Here is an 18432-nt window from a genome sequence, read left to right as displayed (position 1 = left end):
GTAAAGATGAAGAGTCTCACAGGGCTCAATCTTCTCACCTCCTCGGTCCAACATCTTTGTGAGGGCACTTCGGGAGATGGCTGACTGCACAGTGAAGTTCAAATTGCTGGCCACAATACACCGGTTTCTAAATTATTATTTTAAGGGCCGCATCTTAATTTTTGACCCTCCATAGGTCTGAAATGCTTGAACTCCCTATCCCACGGGTGGAGACTGTGAGAGCTGGGGCAGAGCATTTTTGGTAGTGAGTTCTCACCTCTAGAACCTCCTGCTCTGATTTAGCGTGAGCCCATACAAATATTTCCTCTCTTTTTACCCAAGTCTCTTAACTGTCTGAACTATGCAATCTTGAACTCTTAACCAACAGGACAGATCCCTCTCCATCCTCTGCCTTAAAGCTTCACACAGCATGGGATCATGATGGTTTTACTCTTTTCATTCAGAAAGATAATGATAACCCAATTTAAACTATTTAAAGTGCACCTAGAGACCACAGTGATGAACACGTTATGTGTGTAATAAAAAGCTGTACAGTCTAACGTCACATAATATCTATTCCTTATTACTTTAGAGCCCAATGCTGCTCCCATTAAAGTCAGTTGGAATTTTGCCCTCTACTTCAATGGGAGCAGGATCTGGCCTTTAGTGTACATGTGCCTTATCTGATATTTTTTTAAATAATACTTGTAAATGTTATTAGGGGCCTTTCCATTTTTCTCTTTGTATTTGCCTTTTCTTTTGCTATAGTACTGCTTAGTTTTCCTAATTGTCTCCATGTAACCCATACTTACTGTACTGTTATATTTATGGATAATATTGTTTGTCTCTGATTGGTTGCCTGGTTGGTAAGGAAGACTGTTGCCTTGGTTTTTAACATTGTGTGAATTAATGCAGGCCTGCGTGGGTGGCACGTTTGGCCTGCTTTCAGCTATAATGTTTTCTTCAAAAGTAGGGCTGTCATTTTCATAAATTGTTACAAGTCCTTGGAATCTATTTCCCCCCACACTCTATGTGGAATGTGTGTGGATATGTCCAGTTTCATTTCTGATAACTGATGTGGGTGTGACGCTTATCGAAATTATAGCGAAGGCTGGTTGCCGATGATGTTCATCCCTTGGGTGTAGGGATAGGAGTGTCAGTACACAATAATAAGTGTGAAGATTTTTGTTCATATTTTTGAAGCACATTATTAGTATAGTTGTAACAGAAATAGAAACAATATTGCGTCTGGGTGCTTTTTATTTTAGTCTGTATGCTGTAGGTATTGAGCCAAACTGTGAGCTGGCTGTTTAGATGCTAATTTGTGTCCCTGCCCTCTTTCTGACCAGACCCTTAACAGAGGTGACCATGATCTATTGTGGCTGTGGAGCACCTCTGGCCACAGCAATCAGCAGTCTCTGCACTTTGGGAGGACGAGTGATGGTACACTGCATGGGTGTGCTTGGAAAAGTAAAGCTCCCAGTGCATTTTCCCCTTGTAGCATACACACAGCTAGCTAGAATGTAGTCGATAATATGGAATATAATTTCTTATCAGATGGAATGAATATGAATTACAACATTATGGTGGGGTTTCTTTGATTGTTGAGGAGTCTGTAGTTATTACAAGTTGCATGTTTAATGCAGGGCTTTATTTTTTATTATTTTTGGTGCTATTAAGGATTTCCATTGTGGATTGGCTTGAGGAGACCCTCGATATTTATCTACTGCTTCTTTAATGTAGTTCTTTAGAGGCAGATATTTTTTAATTAGTTAGTTTGTATAAGTGACCAATACAGTAGAACCAATCTAGCTATAGTCAGGTTGGACTCATTCACATTCGGAATAATTACACACTCTCGGAGGGTTTTTGAACCCTTACAGCTAGAGATAGCCCTGAGCCACGAAGTTCTGATCTAGATTTCATCAGCGGGAGATTTGGATCAGATATTCTAATTTGGCCCCATATTTACTCATGTAACATACAGCTTATTGTAATGAGGGTCATGGGATTTCATTTTTGTATGATCTGTTTCTGTCTGTAACATACTTCTATGGCCCTCGTTATCATAGTAACTGATCATCTTACAGTTATTAATTATTTATTTTCACAACACTGCTGTGAGGTAGGAAAATGTTATCCTCATCTAACAAATGGAGAGCTGAGGTACAGAGAAACTGAACAGATGTCTATGCTGCAATTAAAAACCTGTGGCTGGTCCATGCCAACTGACTTGGGCTAAAGAGATCGGGCTAAGGGGCTGTTTAATTACGGTGTAGACATTTGGGCTTGGGCTGGAGCCCAGGCTCTAGGACCCCATGAGGTGGGAGTGTCCCAGAGCTTGGGCTGTAGCCCAAGCCCGAATGTCTACACTTCAATTAAACAGCCCCTTAGCCCAAGCCCCGCAAGCCTGAGTCAGCTGGCACAGGCCAGCCACGGATTATAAATTGCAGTGTAGACATACCCTAAGTGGCTTATTCAAGGTCACACAGGTAGTCCATGGCACAGCAAAGAAATAAACCCAGGTCTCTAGAATCCCAGATCACAGCCTTACCCACCATACCATCCTTCCTACCTTTTTTGTATGAAAATGTAATAAATAGTAAATTAAAAAAGGAATATGAATTCATACGTGGTGGTATGTTCTTTCTATGTCATGTGGTCTTTACCACTTGGAACTTCAAAGGAGCAAAGTTAGCTGCCTCACTCCCACTGAATTTCACCAAAAGTTGGGTACCTAACTCCCTTTGGCTCCTTTCAAATCCCAGCCTATATAGCTTTCCTACATGACACTGACAGGATTCTTGTAAATACTAAACTGGTGCAGCTGGATATCAAAATTGACCCTACACAGCTCTGAGGACTGATAACTTGTAGAAGACTTGAAAAAAAAATTTAAACTACATCAGCTTTGTTGTAGTTTATTTTTATTCTTTTCCTCAGTGAAGAACCAGATATCTATAAAGTTAGTTAATAATATGAGAAAGACATGAGTAATGGGTATCCTCTAAATCAGGGGTTCCCAAACTGGGGGTCGTGACCCCTCAGGGGATCACAAGGTGGTTACAGGGGGTCATGAGCTGTCAGCTCCTTTGGCAGACAGCCCTGAGCCCCATCAAATTAAATTAACCCCCTCATTTTTAATTTATATGGGGGGGTCACATTCGGAGGCTTGATGTGTGAAAGGAGTTTGAAAACCACTGCTCTAAATCACTACTTTAGTCATGACTATCACATGGTTACAGGAGGAGACGTGTGTGACGTGAATTTCCCACCCTCCCTGTCTTCAAATGATTGCAAATTAAGTTATCTGCTTCTGTCATGCGAAGTACCAAATGAGGAAGACCTGAGACCTTCACCAGGATCAAAAGACAAGTTCATTCAACAGGGCATTGATAGCAACATATGTCAGAAATACATGTAAAACCAAATGCAACTAGAAACTTCCTATTAGGATCTCTGAATTATTTAATACACATGGAAACTGACTAACAGCACCTATTGTGATTAATTTTTTTTAAACAGATAATATTGGTAACTTTCACCTGTACCTGTTGAATGATTGATTCAGTTTTTCCTCAGCAGAAGGGTTTCCTTCCTGGTTAATGGTCTCATAGGTTTCATGAAGATCCATCTCTGATACAGCCCTCAGTTTTGTTTTTTCAGATGATAACTCTGGGAACCCTCTCCGCATCTGGTCTGAATAACAATAAAGACATTTTTCTAATTGCCGACATATAGCTCAAAGTCACCTGTTGCTTGGTAGGACACTATGATTCTACAAGTGAGTAGTATCTATATTGCAGTAAACATTAATTACTATATTTATGGGCATCTGTTATGAGAGAACTGGACTTGACATAACTTGGATTTGACATAACCACAGCCATTTTGTGTACTCAGCCACCATAAGCTGGAAGCGAGGACATCATGTAGTCAGGAATAATTTGGTCTTTGCTTATGCAGACAAAAACAGCTGCACAGCTGACGTATTTCCAATAAGAATAGGTAAAGGACAGATTCATGAGAATGCAAGGAAGCATGAATAGCTGATCTTGAATCTGGGTGTCTGTGAGTTTCTTGTCTGTGAGTTTCTTGCTGGGAGTTGCTTTGCTGATAAGTAGCAAGTTGCTTTGCTGATAAGTTTTTTTGCTGTTACTAGGGAAATTGTCATCCCATTGGGGTTACTATGAGTTATGGGCTTTGTTTTGAGCAACCTATAAAAGAAATTAGTTAGAGTGTGCACTTTGGAAAAGTTTCGGAGAGAATTTCAATGAGCTAGGAGACTAACATAAAAATCCCCAGTGGCTAGGAGGACCACTGGAACCAGGGCTGGCTCCAGGTGCCAGCGAAGAAAGCAGGTGCTTGGGGCGGCCAATACTCCGTCCGCTATTGGGGCGGCACGTCCAGGTCTTCGGCGGGAATTCGGCTGCGGGTCCCTCAGTCCCTCTCTTCCTCTTTGAGCTGCCGCCGAAGAGTAAGAGAGGGAGTGAAGGAGCTGCTGCCAAAGTGCCGCCGAAGAATGGAGCGGCGTGATTGAGCTGCCGCCGATCGCCTTTTTTTTTTTTTTGCCGCTAGGGGCGGCAAAAAACCTGGAGCCGGCCCTGACTGGAACTCTGCTGCCCACTTGACACCATCTTAGACATTGGGGAATTGTATCTGGGGTGCTCTAGACTATTGTTATTTTAGATGTGTGCTTTAGATTCAATCAAAACAAGGATTTTTTGGGTGAAAGCACTCGTGTGTGTACCAGTCATTTATCAGACAGAGGAGCTATGTCCCCCATTGATTTATTTCCTGACACCACCTCATCTAATCTGGTTTTGAAATAAGGGGCAACTGAAAGAAATGCATTTAGGCCCTGATTCTGCAATACATTACACACAAGTCAACTGCTCCATATTAGTTCAGCAGTTCAACGTGTGCAACAGCAGGATCAAGGCCTTAATTATTTGTTTACAAAACATTCAAATAATAGGTTAATCCTATTGATTCTTTACATTAGTTTAAGAATAAAAAGACTAAAAATAATAACTATGATGAGTTGCTAGAAGTAATTAACAAAGAAATATAACTTGACATGTAACTTAAGATTATCTGCTGTTTGGTAGAACAGTAATCATGATGCTAAAAGAGCCTTATCTTTCCTGACCTAAGTTTTTCCAATTGACTTCAGTGGGTTTTGGATCAAGCTCTCAATTTAGAGTCTCTCTTTTGCAGTAAACTTAACTGCTGTAACATTTAACTTCAAATCTAACGATCCAAAGCTTAAGACTAGATTTTATAGAAATGATTTGGAGCTAGCTGGTCAGAAGTCCACTGTCATAGTAAAAAAATCTGGAGAACTGGGAAACACTCTGCTACAAACTCTACTCTGGCCCAAGTTCTGAAGAGTCACAAAAAAGTAAAATTGTCTCCCTATAAATATTTCCATTTGCCTTGAAAAGGCACATGGCAGAATTAATATGTTACAGGAATTTGGGAACAAATCCTACAATATTTACTCCATCTGAACTCCTCTTCGGCCAATGAAAGACTGATTTCTCACTGTACTCACTGTTCTCACCAGAGTAGGGACCCAGTCTCGCTCCCACTGAAGCAATGGGAGTTTTGCTACTGACTTTAATGAGAGTTCCATGGTATGGAGGGACTGGAAAATCAGGTCACTCATAACTTCAGGACTAACTATGGCTTTGACACCTCTTAGGCCTTGGCTACACTTACCCGCTAGTTCGGCGGCTGGCAATCGAACTTCTGGGTTCGACTTATCGCGTCTAGTCTGGACGCAATAAGTCGAACCCGGAAGTGCTCGCCGTCGACTGCGGTACTCCAGCTCGGCGAGAGGAGTACCGCGGAGTCAACGGGGGAGCCTGCCTGCCGAGTGTGGACCAAGGTAAGTTCGAACTAAGGTACTTTGAACTTCAGCTACGTTATTCACGTAGCTGAAGTTCCGTACCTTAGTTCGAATTAGGGGGGTAGTGTAGACCTGGCCTTAAATTATTCAGGATGTAATCTTCCGTGAGATAATGAGGCCGAGGAGTTCAAAGTTGTATTAAATCAATTGTGAGTGAACAATAGTATACACCATCCACTGGTCACAGTTCACTGGCACAGCTTACTGTCTTTATGTTGAACTGAGTTAGTCTAGAGATTGAGGGACCTCTTACCTGGAAACCTGCTCTAATTTCAGTACCAGTCACCTGTTTCTCTCTACTGGGGCAGCGGGACAACAGGTGGCTGTGGAAAAAGTTGAAATACCTTTCAGGAAAATGATATTCCAATCCTTGGACTCCTGTTCTTACTGGCGAGGGATTTAATGTTTTGTAAACAGTAATGTCTGAGAGTGGTTTTAGTTCTTATTACTCACAGTGTTTTGCTACTCCCAAAATACTCTTGGGCAATTATATACAGAATACACTTTTCATTTCACAATTTCCTTTCCATTCAATCTTACAGATGCTGCCTCCTGCCTAAACTTCTTTATAAAATTTTAGTGTGTGTCGGCCAGATCTCTAACTGGTGTAAATCAGTATAGTTTTGTCAAAGTCAATGGAGGCTTGGAGCTATGCTGATTTCCACCAGCAGAGGATCTGGTCCTAAACATGCAGTGAAAATACTGCACTGTCTCCAAATATATGCATTGTACATGGTGCCATTTAGCAAATCTCTCAGGCCCAAGTGATGCCTCACCTCATAGGCTTCCATAGGGTGGCCACTGACACATCTTCAGACTACCAGACATTCTGGTACTTTTGGAACGGCATGGGCCTGCCCTTGCTTGCATATCCACACCCCACATGGTGTGTGGGAGGTCACACTGGCAGGAGGGACAGGGCAGGGCAGGGCGCTCTGCCAAATGGTGTCCTCCATGATGATACCGGACAAAACCACAACTGGTGCTGACCAGGGACAAACATTTCCAACACCAGGGTGTTCTGGTTTGAAACTGAACGAATGGCCTGCCCAGGTGTTGAAGGCCCTAAACACAGTGGAACTGCCAGTGTGGGAAGCAGGGCCGGCTCTAGGTCTTTTGCCGCCCCAAGCAAAAAAATTTTTGGCGGCCCCCTCACCTCACCCCTGGGCTCTCCCCCCAACCCTGCCAGCACCCCCTGCCACCCCAGCCCTGGGCTCTCCGCCCACCCCACCTGCTCCTCCTGCCACCGCAGCGCTGGGCTCCCCCCCTACCAATGCTGATTCCGCCCGCTCCCCCCTCGCCTCCAGCCAGTCCGGCACTGGCAGGGTCGGGGTAAGCAGCGGGCTCCCGCCTCCAGGACCAGCCGGGACCCGGGAGGGCAGAGCCAGGGGACCGCCCCGGCAGGGGGCTGAGGAGCCGGGGCAGGGTAGCCCCAGAGGAAGTGGAGACCCGGAGAGCGGGACGCGGGCCCCACATGGCAGCGCCCCGCCCTCTATGGCCCCGTGGCTGCTTCTGGCCGCCCTGCCGTAGTCTCTGGGCGGCTCGGGCCGCTTTGCCCAGCCCCGACTGTGGCGCTGGGCTGGGGGGCGGCTGCCCTGTGGCATCTGCAGGCGGCTCTGTGTGCCCCTAAGGGCGGCCCCCAGCCCGAGTGTCCCCCGCTAGGAGCCTGCCCGGCCCAGCCACAAGGTGCGGGCGCTGCTCTCCCGCAGCGCGAACTGCAGTGGCTCCAGGGCGATGTGCTGCTGCTGCCAGGGCCTGCTCTAGGCTTTTGCCACCTGAAGCAAAAAAAGCAAAAAAAAAAAAAAAGGACGGCCAGAATGCCACCCTTGAAAATGTGCCGCCCCGAGCACGTGCTTGGTTTGCTGGTGCCTAGAGCCGGCCCTGGTGGGAAGCCTCAGAGAAACCATGCAGTGGGATGCCACGCTACCTGTGCTTTTCTGCTTCCTGGTGTTTCTTTCCACAACAGCAAAGAGAGGACTTGGGAGGACAGTGTGTCTGACTAGGAGATCAGCAGTGGAGTGCCCAGTGAATCCTTCATTTCTTGGCTTCCAAAGCCTAAACCCTCCACAGCTGCTATTATAAGCCAGGGACCAGCAGCCATGGCTACTAGCAGACATGTGGCAGCTGCATAGCAACTCAGGACCAAGCCCCTGGCTTGCAGAGGAGGATTCCTTCCCCCTGCACCACTCTGCCCATTCACTCTGTTTTTATGTGGGGATAGAGGAAAGAATTTGGTACTAAGAAAATAGTACACTACATCCTTTCTCATCTCATCTCTAGTCACAGCAACTCTTGGGTCCCCATAGTGTGTCCTATTCTATTGAATTCCTGTTCAATGCATTAACTCACTCATTTTAAAACAATAAAAATCTGTACATGCAAATACATAATATTGTGTATCTTTGATAATTTAATCTAAACCTTCAGAGTGCGTATGTGAATTTGAACTTGCAATGCCTGTGTGTGTTAAACTGAATCTGCAGTGTGCGTGTATTAATTTGAGCCTGCAGTGTGTGTGTGTATCATTTGAACATACAGCATGTGCTTTTCTTACCCTGCCATCAGGAGATCATTATCTCCAATAACAGATTCTAAAACAGTCACTTTGAATAGCTGATGCATGCTGGTGGGGGAGGGGCATGGGGAAGTGGAACCACAGTGGTTGAGGACAGGTAGCCTGGGGCCTTCTGCCCACACAGCACAGAGGCAGGCAGAATGGATAAGGGGAAGGGGTGGGGGCAGTTTCAGCAGCATCCTTTATTGTTGTTTGGGAATATGCAGCCTCTGCTCTCTCTTCTTTATTCCCTGCACCTACTAGGATATATCAGCAGGCAGGCAGGGCCCCCCAATTCTACTGGTCACAACCCCTGGCAGCACTACCAGCCTCCCAGCCTAGTAGCCAATGGAGCACTGAAGGCCACATTGTGGCTGGCTGCTGTGTGGGTGCTTCAGAGGCTATGGAAGGAAAGGTTCCTATGTTCTCTCTGAAGCCTGTGTAAGTGGAGCCAAAATTTGACCCCAAATGCATATCCTGAAAATGTAGCTTTGTAGCATGTGTATAATTCAGTATATCTGGATTTGTATGTGTTTTAAATAGATGGTGCAGTTCTGTGTAAAGAGTTCTTTTTATGATGGCTTATAATGAACAATTCCTTAAATGGACACTGTGCATAAAATACAATTTGTATGTGTCAAAATCCACGAGGATATTTGAGAACCTCCTTTTATGCTTTTATTTTCTTGTAACTGCATAAAGCTGCCCTTTAAATCAATAATAACAAAGTACAATAAATAGACATCTATTCATAAGTAAATAATGGTAAACGGACTGTTACCCTATTGCATAATTGGATTTGTAACTGTCAATTTTAAAGGTAATTAAATTTTCAAGTGTGGACACAAGGCAATAGTTATTTCAAAGGCAAAATGGCTTCAGAATTGCTATGGTGCCTAGATTTATTGCTGTTTCTAATTAGATAGTTTAAATACTGAGGGTCTTTAAAACTTTGTAGTTGATTTATTAGGAAAAGATCTTCATGCTTCAATGAAATTCTAAAATTACACGCTGTATATAATCTTTGAGCACAATCCTAGAGTCATTACTCAGTGAACTTGCATTAACGTCAAAGCTTCAGATAATTGGAATATTAAAGACTTTTAAAAAATTTAGGGCATTAGGACATATTTTGTAACAATTCCAAAATTTTTTCCATATTATATTTACTCACATCTAATAAACAACTTAGATTAATTTAGATATTTGTAGGGCCCAATGCTCAGAGAAAATTCCCATTGATTTAAATAGTTATGTGGATATTTAGGAATACTACATTTTTCATCTAGAACATATTTTTTAAATAAGTGTAGTACATAAGGTAGTACAATATACCTTGTGAGAAGAATTGTGATTTAATAAGCGCATATAATTAAGCTTACAATGTATCACTTGAATAGAATAACTTGTTTTATTTGTGCACCTAGATATTTCCTTGAATTTCCCTTTTATAACAAAGAGCCATAAAGAGAACAAATGTTTAGTACAAAAAAGAAAGTAAATACTAATTACACTAAACAACTATTAGTGTCCGAGGATTTTGAGCCATTACCAATATACACTTGAGCATTTCAAAGCAAACAATGACCTTACCTTTATAGTCAAGGAGAAAGCATGTGAGCAAGTGGGGACAGACCTCCTCCAAAATGGAACAGAAAGCAGAAAAAGCATTTGGGCCTTTTAAAGTGAGTTTATCTAAAAAATATTCAGCTTTCTTCTTATAGCTCTCCTGGGACCAAATATCTTTGTATTCCTCCAAGGAAAAGACTCCCTCATAAACCAAGTATGACAGCACTTTGTTCACATCCAGCTCTTCCAGTATCTTCTCTCTGTGATTGTTTAGGATTTCAGAAAGCCATTTATTCCTGTTCCCATTTTCTTTTTTGGTAGGTTTTTCACAGTTATAAAAACAAGATTTGGCTGTTCTTCCAAACATTTTGGCTTTTAAATACAAAATATAAAATTCTACTTCTGTGCGGGTTGTGCAGTCTTCAGTATGCAATGTACACATAATGTGAACAGATAGAATGCAAATACATATTGCTGTCTGTAGTTATTGTAATTCTACTGGAATAAAGAAGGCCTACATCTAAATTATAAAGAAAACTAGCTCAGTGCTTGCAGCCCCTTAAGAGGATTACTTTACACTAATTAGCCCTTTGTAACCGTTAACATCTTCTGAACCATAATGAGGCGACTGAGAATAGCTTAGCTACTGTTACTTTTTAATTCCATAACTGATTTTCAGAGATACCCCTTTGTAATAAATGACTTATTCAAGAAGACAACTGATCAAACTGAAATAATCTGCCCAAATTACTGTAGAACACAAGATAAGAATGTGTCTTCTGTGGATTTCAATTGTGTATTCCTAGGGGACCATGACACAAATTCCAGTATAATTGATCCACTATCACTCTTTTAGGAAGCATTCTATTTACAACACATTAGATTTACATATTTAAAAATGAATAGGAAAGAAAAGTAATTACAAACACATAGTTTCTATACATATCATTGTAAAAAGCTATATATTAACCAGTAAATAAAGGAGAAAATGCATATACAAAAACCTTTCTCTGTGAAGATTAGCATTTGTAGCTGTTAAGATTTCTTTGTGTTTACATTTATTAAATTATGTTTGATTAATATAAAACCCCATCATAGTTTCCACTTGATGAAGCGGAATTAAGAAAAGAGATTATTGCAATCCCACTGTAGGTGTTCTGCCACTGGTAATCATTCACTGAGGATTGCACACTTATATAACCTCCTCACGCAAGGACTGCAAATCTCTTCACTTTACTGGAATTTCTCATTTTTACAGGGCATTTTTTTGTCTTTTTTTCATATTCTCTTATTGCCAGCCTGGATTCCCTCCTCCCACCATACGTTTGGACAAACTCAGTCTCTTCCCTGGTGCTGATATTCTGGTGCATATGGTTCCATCACTGCCCAGCTACTGCTCCTGCATCCATACCCCTCACTTGTGTGGCCTTCTCTGGGACCGATACTAGGGCCTTTACCTATTGTACTGCAAAGGTGAATGTACTCAAAGATATTTTAGCAAGCCTCTAGGAAGTCAAGTTTGATAACAATATGTTTGGTCCTCACCATCTTCAGGAGCAAGTACTGTCTCTTCCTGTCAGGCCTCTTATACCTCTGAACTTCCACCCATTTACGAACCCGAATCGCAGCTGACCAGTGAATACAACAATGCCCGCTAAACAAATGATTTGCCAGATTTAATGGAAATGTTCTGAAGCACTGCCACCTTGTGATTATTTGTGGCTATAACAAGACTGCTTCCCATTCCTGGGAGCATCAGATGTTCCCACACTTTATCAGCAGTCAGTAAGACAAGAACCTTTAATTTTTTAAAGCTACATATTAATTTCCCCCTTTTAAAATTTTATGATTTATTGTATATGGGAATGGGAGTCTTCCTACCTCTCCCACATAGAGTCGGCTTGACTGACCCTGGGTTCTGCTAGGTTTTCCTTCGCTGCTGCCTGGAGCAGGGCCGGCTCCAGGCACCAGCGAAGGAAGCCGGTGCCTGGGGCGGCCAATAGAAAGGGGCAGCAGTCCGTACGTTGTTGGGGCGGCACATCCAGGTCTTCGGCGGCAATTCAGCGGCAGGTCCTTCACTCCCTCTCTTCCTCTTTGGCGGCACTTCGGCGGCAGCTCAATGAGGGTTTTTTTTGTTTTTTTTTTCCCCCTTCACTGCTCGAGGCAGCAAAAAAGCTGGAGCCGGCCCTGGATGCAAGGCACCTGTAATATCCATTAGGGGCTAGGAAGAATGGCTCCAGAAAGTGGATGGTCAGCCAGGGATGGCTATGACATAGGCAATTCAGCACATTCTCCAGTCAACCTCCACTGGTAAGGGCTTCTATAGAACCATGGCCCTGCTTGAACCCCAGAAGAAGGGTGTAGCTCAAACACCACCTCCCATTCCCTCTAAGTGAATCCTCTTGGAGTGCACATGTCCCCATTGGTTGGAGTGGGCTAAATCAAACCTACTCTTTTTCTCCAAGTATCAGGGGGTAGCCGTGTTAGTCTGTATCTACAAAAACAACAAGGAGTCTGGTGGCACCTTAAAGACTAACAGATTTATTTGGGCATAAGCTTTCGTGAGTAAAAACCTCACTTCTTCGGATGCATCCGAAGAAGTGAGGTTTTTACTCATGAAAGCTTATGCCCAAATAAATCTGTTAGTCTTTAAGGTGCCACCAGACTCCTTGTTGTCTTTTTCTCCAAGTTCTCCATCTCTTTTTACTATTATTATTATTATTACTGTTATTAATAATAATCTTAATCATAATCATAAATATATGACAGCAGCATCTAGTAGCCCTGATAAAGTTTTGGGTCCCATTGTGTTAGGCACTATACAGTTCATGGTCCAACCATCCTTCAATCTAAGATATAATTGTCCATTTTATATCCCCCAATAAGTTTCCACTGTGAATAAAGTTCCAGAAAGGGCCCCAGAAGTCACTACAATATATGATGTCTGTTTTTCTTAATGGCTCGCCAACCCAGGGCATTAAGGGCTTTAGCTGATGCCTACTGAAGTCAATGTAAAGGCTCTCATTGATTTCAGTGGATGCTGGATCAAGTCCAAAGCTAGAATTTTTGGGTTCACAGCTCAATGTCCTGATTAGGGTGACCATACGTCCCATTTTGGCTGGGACAGTCCCTTTTTAAGCCCTGTCCCAGCTGTCCCAACTTTTTTGGCAAAAGTGGGCATTTGTCCCACTTTGTTCTTGCTGATTTGATCAGTTGGCAAGAGCAAATGGGACAAATGCCCACTTTTGTCAAAAATGTGGGGTATGGTGCAGAGGAACATGTGGGGGCGGGGAGAGAGAGTGGAGATGCTAGCCCTGTGCAGGGTGGAAGAGGCAGTGTTCCAGCATGCAGAGTGGGGGGGGGGGGGGGCGGCACTCAGGCCAACAGCTGTGGGTGTCCTGTTTTCCCTTTGGGAAATATGTTCACCCTAGTCCTGATCATAGAATATCAGAGCTGGAAAGGACCTCAGGAGATCATCTAGTCCACCCCCCTGCTCAAAGCAGGACCAATCCCCAAACAGATTTTGGTCCCAGATCCCTAAATGGCCTCCTCAAGCATGAACTCACAACCCTGCAGTTAGTAGGCCAATGCTCAAACCACTGAGCTATCCCTTTCACTTCAATGTCTTGTGTCAGACACAGGTGGTTAAGCCTATACAGATTTCCCATCTTAACTTCAAAACTTATTCTTCATTAATGTTATTAAACTGAAAACACTAATTGACCTCTGATATCCTTAATTGTGTAACATATAGCATAGTGGTAACCATTTATTGTGTATAACTGCAGTACACAACTCAAAGAACTGAGAATTTTTGTCAAAGTAATATGATGCATTTCTTAAAGGGAAGGTGCAAAATATTTACGTCTTCATCACAGATGAAGTGCTAAATCCTGCCCACCTTACTAGCGTCAGTTGTCTAGCTGAAGTAAATAATAAACAATGAAGTCAATGAGACAACTCTCTTCAATAAAGGAAGCAGGATTTGGCTCAAAGTATAAACCAAGAAAGTCTACACTGGTCTTAGATTGTTAGAAGGCTCTGGGGTACTAATGGTTGGAGGGAAACAGTGCTTGGCAATAGAACTGCAGAGGAAGGCTAGAGCTATATTAACTGGTTAATGTACAGAGCAAGCTGTACTATGCATGCAGAACACACAATCACCTAAGTGAAGTTTTGTGGCTGTTTAGTAAATGAGTGACAATGATCTGTGAGTGGTGAACACTTCATAATTTGTCTAGGGAAGCAAAATCTTTTGAGCTAGCCAGGGCCGGCTCCAGGCACCAGCTTAACAAGCAGGTGCATGGGGCGGCCAAGGGAGAGGGGTGGCACTTGCGGCAATTCGGGGGTGGCAGGTCCCTCACTCCCTCTAGGAGCGAAGGACCTGCCGCTGAACTGCCGCTGCCGGTCGCGGCTTTTTTTTTTTTTTTTTTTTTTGCTTGGGGCGGCAGAAATGCTGGAGCCGGCCCTCGAGCTAGCACTGTCTGCATAATGCATTGGAAGAGGACATATCTCCACAGCTAAAAGGAGATGCCCTGTTAATCTTAAATATAACATTTTTATAAGACTATAAAAGTCAGAAAGACTAATGAGTGATATTATAGGAGATGTACCATAGCCAAGCAAAGGTGCATTTACCGATTACTTATTGCACATGCAAGTATAGAGCATAAACAGACACAGGGTCTGATTCACCTCATCCTTGCCCATGGTGTAGTTATTTCCACATGCAGGGCCGGCTTTTGCAAGAGCGGGGCCCGATTCCTGGGGGCAGGGCTTGCTGCAAGCCCCGCCCCCAGGAATCGAGCCGCGCTCCGGCCGGGGTTGCCAGGCTTGGGTCCGACCCGGAGCCGCGCCGCGTGGGGGGGACGGACGACCCGAGCCGCGCGGGCCGCGCCGGGGGGACGGACAACCCGAGCCGTGCCGCGGGGGCCGTGCCGCGGGGACCGGGCCGGAGCCGACCCAAGCTGCGGGGACCGGGCCGGGCCGGAGCCGACCCGACCTGAGCCGCGGGGACCGGGCCGGGCCAGAGCCGACCCGAGCCGCGGGGACCGGGCTGGGCCGGGCCGGAGCCAACCCGACCCGAGCCACGGGGACCGGGCCGGAGCCGACCCGAGCCGCACCGTGGGGGCCGAGCCGAGCCGGAGCCGTGCCGTGCCGCGGGGGCTGGGCTGGAGCCAAGCCGGGCCAGAGCCGCTGGGGCCTGCGGGAACGGGCCGCGCCTCCCCGAGCTCTTCTCGCGCCCCCACCACTCCAGCTTACCTTGTGCTGCCAGCCCGCCCCTGCTTCTTTTCAGACAGCAGGGGAGGGGGCGGAGCGTTCAGGGGAGGAGAAGAGGGGGAAGTGAGCTGGGGGCGGGGTGGAGAGCTGCAGCGCGGGGCCCTCTTGGCGCGGGGCCCAATTCAGCCGAATCGGCTGAATCGGCCCAAAGCCGGCCCTGTCCACATGTACAAAGTAGCTGTGCAAAATGGAATGCTTCCATTCTGATCTGGTAACCCCCAGGATTCTTAACTAGAGAGTCCCCAACATGGGAGGACTCTAGCCATAGAAACTTCTCCTAGACAATAGCTCTCCTGACTTTCTGTGGTCATAGAGATGTCACTGTCTGACACTGGACTGAGTGATGTAGGGGGTCAATGTAGTCATACCTTTGTGGCTGTGGGCATGTTGGAAACTGCAGCTTAGGCAGGGATAAGGAGGGGAAAGCTCTGAAGAAGATGGAGTGGGGCATGCGGAGGTCAAAGGAGGTGAGAGCAATGGGAACCAGAGAAAACAGGGGAGCCAGAAAGGTGATTGGAAAATCTGAAGGGGGAGGATGTAAGAAGGAGAAGGTGTGGGGGACACTCAAGGGGGAACCAGATCAGGGGAAATAGGAGAGTTGGGACAAGAGAATAAAGGAGAAACTTGAGTGGGAAGGTGATGGGTTTGACATGGAGAATGTTAAATGCTACAGAGGCAAGGAAGTGAGGGATTTGATGGCAAGAGATTTATGTAAATGAAGCAATGCATATTCACCGAATACATAAAATGGGGCATAACATCTCTAGCTTTCCATACTCACAGCCTTCTTGGGTAAGCAAAGTTTAGCATGCTGCCTAGACATACAGGGTAAATTTACACTGCAATAAAAGACCTGCAGCACAGCTGTGGCTAGCTCAGGTCAACTGACTTGGACTCATAGGGCTCAGGCTACATGGCTAAAAATTGCAGTGTAGATATTTGGGCTCAGGTTCTGAAACCCTGTGAGGGGGGAGGGTCTGAGAGCCTGGTCTGCAGCCCGAGCCCAAACATCTACATGGCAAGTTTTCGCACTGCAGCCCAAGCCCCACAAGCCTGAGCCAGCTGATCCAGGTTCTGAGAATAGGTGTGGTGACCTTTTTATACAGTGTAGATGAACCCACAGAGCTCTTCAGCTGACTCACCTTGGTGACATCACTGTCAGAAAAAGTGTAGATGGATAAAACATCGACCTCACATGGCTCAACAACAGTACACTAGGAGATCTAGATTTTGCTGACAACATAACTTGTCTAAGTGACATCTCAACCAACATGCAAGTAAAGATTGAAAGACTATCCCAGCATCACAAAAAAGATGTGATCAATAATTAGTTATGAGAGACAAATCTGATGAGGACCCCTGCTAACTCCCAACTCAAACATTATTTTAGAGGGTACAGGCATACAAGAGAGACAGTTTAGGTACCCAGTAAATTGCAGTAATGCGCAAAGCAATGGGGATGTTCAGAAAGAAATAATGTCACGAACTGACAAGATGGCAATTGTATTTACCAGCTTAAACTAGACTTGGTCATCTATAATCAACAAATTATGAATCTTCTACTCAAATGTTGTTTCTATCTTGACATATGGATGTGAAAGCTGGAAATCCTAAAGGTAGACTGATGCCTAAATCCCTTTGAAGGCAAAATAGTATGTGTTATATGGAATGAATTTATAAGTAATGCTGAAGTTCATCAGAGAGTTCAACCACTCCTTAGCTCTAAGATTATCCAGAAAAGAAAATGGTAATATTAGGGACATATGTTAAGAATGAAGCCAGAGCCTCTGCCATGGCACAGAGGGGCTGACCAGAAGAATCCTTCCATCAAACACCATTTAGAGAGAGAAATCTTATGGGACTTCACAACATAGAGGCCACGTGAAGAGCAGCCAAGGACAGATGAATGATGGAGCCTTGTTTGTGCCCTAAGTGAGGTCTGACGTTGCAGGAAGAATTCAGATTGTTATGTAAGTTAACAGTAAAGGAAATCTCAAGAAAGGGGTTAGTCTGGATGCTAATCAGTGTGTCCTTTGCCTTTTGCTTCCCTCCCCACAAACATAAACTACTCTTGTCAGTTAAGATCATGCCACTATACACAGTGACAGACTTAGCATTTTGAGTCAGTGAGATGATTCTTTGGGGAACCTTTACCCATAACTGAGTCATTTTATATAGAAGTGGGGCACGGGATCTTCATTCCATCACCAGTCCAACCTCCCATAACAGCCAGGAAAAAGCTTTTCAAGGAACAATTTGCCAGATAAGCTGAAATGTGAGGGATACCAGTTCCTCAGCCACAAGAGTTGCTTGTGTGCATTCTGGCAGCTTTAAATATTAGCTAATTAATAATTCCACCATAGGTCGGTATTACTGACAATTTTAGAGAGGGAGACCTTGAAGCACATAGGTAATATGTCAGTGATTAACTATGACAGGTAATAGGATAATTTATTCAAGTAACAACAAAAAATAATATGTAAAGTAAATCTAGCACAGATGCTACCAGAATGTAGCTTGGCTGTATTCTCTTTCTCGATCTCTGCAACTATGGTGTATGTCTGTCACTGTGTATTAACACGAAACGTGGCACTGCATAATACCCTCCAGGTGGTATGACAACTTTCCACTTCCAATTGAAGCTTAATCCTTTCTAGCACAAAAAGGACATGGCAATTTTCTACTTACCGTTGTTAAAACTAACACTCAACGTTCCTGTAACTAAATAATAATAATTTATCTCATTTCTAATCCTTTGTTTACTTTACACATTTGACAAGACTCTGTGGTGGCCTTGCTACCATCAGCAACAGTCTTGGTGACACCACCCCCACAGCCACATTTTGTGCTGAGTTCCCTTAACCCCAAAAATGAGTGATTGATGGCTGTGATGCAGACTATGTGGTCTTCAGTGAAAGCCACTCCACGCACTTTCAGCCCCAGTCTTTAGCATTTTCGAGTTTTTTTTCTGCAAGGAAAAGAAAGGGAATTCCCCCCCGCTCTACAAGGGGCTGTCCATAAATCACATTACACATTTTCTGGTGATTTTCAAGACCTACCCATCCCCTTGTAGCACTGAAACAAAAAGCAAAATTAAGAAATTAAGCCCCCTCCCCCTCTTAATGGTTAATAATTT

The 18432-nt window shown here is 44.3% G+C and overlaps 1 protein-coding gene across 1 annotated transcript in view; it reads right to left on the bottom strand.

Annotated features, from left to right (window-relative positions):
- The window catches only part of TJP1 (tight junction protein 1), a 377953-nt gene extending 374325 nt beyond the window's left edge, over positions 1-3628 (bottom strand). The window contains exon 1 of the mRNA XM_042853846.2: positions 3531-3628. Within this exon, the coding sequence (XP_042709780.2) occupies positions 3531-3613 (83 nt within the window). The 5' untranslated portion in view covers positions 3614-3628. The remainder of the gene's footprint in view (positions 1-3530) is intronic.
- Between the last annotated feature and the right edge of the window lie 14804 nt (positions 3629-18432).

The sequence above is a fragment of the Chrysemys picta genome, chromosome 10 (genome assembly GCF_011386835.1).
Source record: "Chrysemys picta bellii isolate R12L10 chromosome 10, ASM1138683v2, whole genome shotgun sequence".
Taxonomy (NCBI): Eukaryota; Metazoa; Chordata; order Testudines; family Emydidae; genus Chrysemys; species Chrysemys picta.
Note: the sequence above shows the minus strand (reverse complement) of the source record. Positions and strands in the feature narration are given on the sequence as shown.